The sequence below is a fragment of the Montipora capricornis genome, chromosome 12, assembly GCF_036669925.1.
Source record: "Montipora capricornis isolate CH-2021 chromosome 12, ASM3666992v2, whole genome shotgun sequence".
Lineage (NCBI taxonomy): Eukaryota > Metazoa > Cnidaria > Anthozoa > Scleractinia > Acroporidae > Montipora > Montipora capricornis.
In genome coordinates, this window is record NC_090894.1 from 14,968,390 (window position 1) to 14,969,205 (window position 816).

The 816-nt window shown below is 39.1% G+C and overlaps 1 protein-coding gene across 1 annotated transcript in view; it reads left to right on the forward strand.

Annotated features, from left to right (window-relative positions):
* Positions 1-816, forward strand: part of LOC138026706 (sodium channel protein 1 brain-like) — a 34,735-nt gene continuing 33,919 nt past the window's right edge. The window contains exon 1 of the mRNA XM_068874153.1: positions 1-224. Within this exon, the coding sequence (XP_068730254.1) occupies positions 141-224 (84 nt within the window). The 5' untranslated portion in view covers positions 1-140. The remainder of the gene's footprint in view (positions 225-816) is intronic.

The window sequence follows — 816 nt, forward strand, 5'->3', positions numbered from 1 at the left end:
AAGACACCAAGTAACCGAAGACGTCAAAGTTAGTCAAGGAAGTCATTTTCATTAATTATGCGAGTTGTGCCCAGTGAAGGACGGATCGAGTTGCAAGCGCCACCAACAACCATCAGAAATAAGGAATCAAAAGTTTCTTCATGGAAATGATACGTAAACTATGCCCTGAGCGACCAAGATACATCAACCATCCAACAGGGGATGGCTTTGTTGATGCGGCCGGGGTATGTTGTTTAGCAACTTAATTGTTTTCGTTTGCTATATAATTATTTAGATTACCATTATGACTTAAATTACTTTGCTAAATCTCCAACGTTCAAGTCATTCAAGGGAGTTTCTTAGTTCATTTCCTATGAAGAGCAATTTGAGATTGGTTATAGGTATATACAAAAGTCGGAACGGATCGACTCGAATCGGTTTATCCTCTCCGCTTTACCAAGCAGAGTTGTTCAAGATTTGCTCAGTTTTGAACATTGTGAGGTTAAAGAATAATGCTGGAGTAATTCCTACCCGCCTTGTCCATTCTTCAACGTCAACCTGATTCAAGCGATCTAACGGTCTATTCGTTCCGACTTCAATAACTGCCAACAAGAGTTGTCGCGTCATACAGTTTCGCAACCTCTTTTCTAAAGTTTCAAATTGTTCCGAATTACTCGCAAGAGCTTTTATTGCCAATTTATGCCCAATAAGTATTTTAATGAAGGGAGTGAGATTCATTCAAAGACATGGAGGAGAACAGTTTGACTTTTCAGTGATCTGTTCAAAGTATACGAAGTCGGCAAATGATTTAACTATACTTCCTCCTTATAACCTACC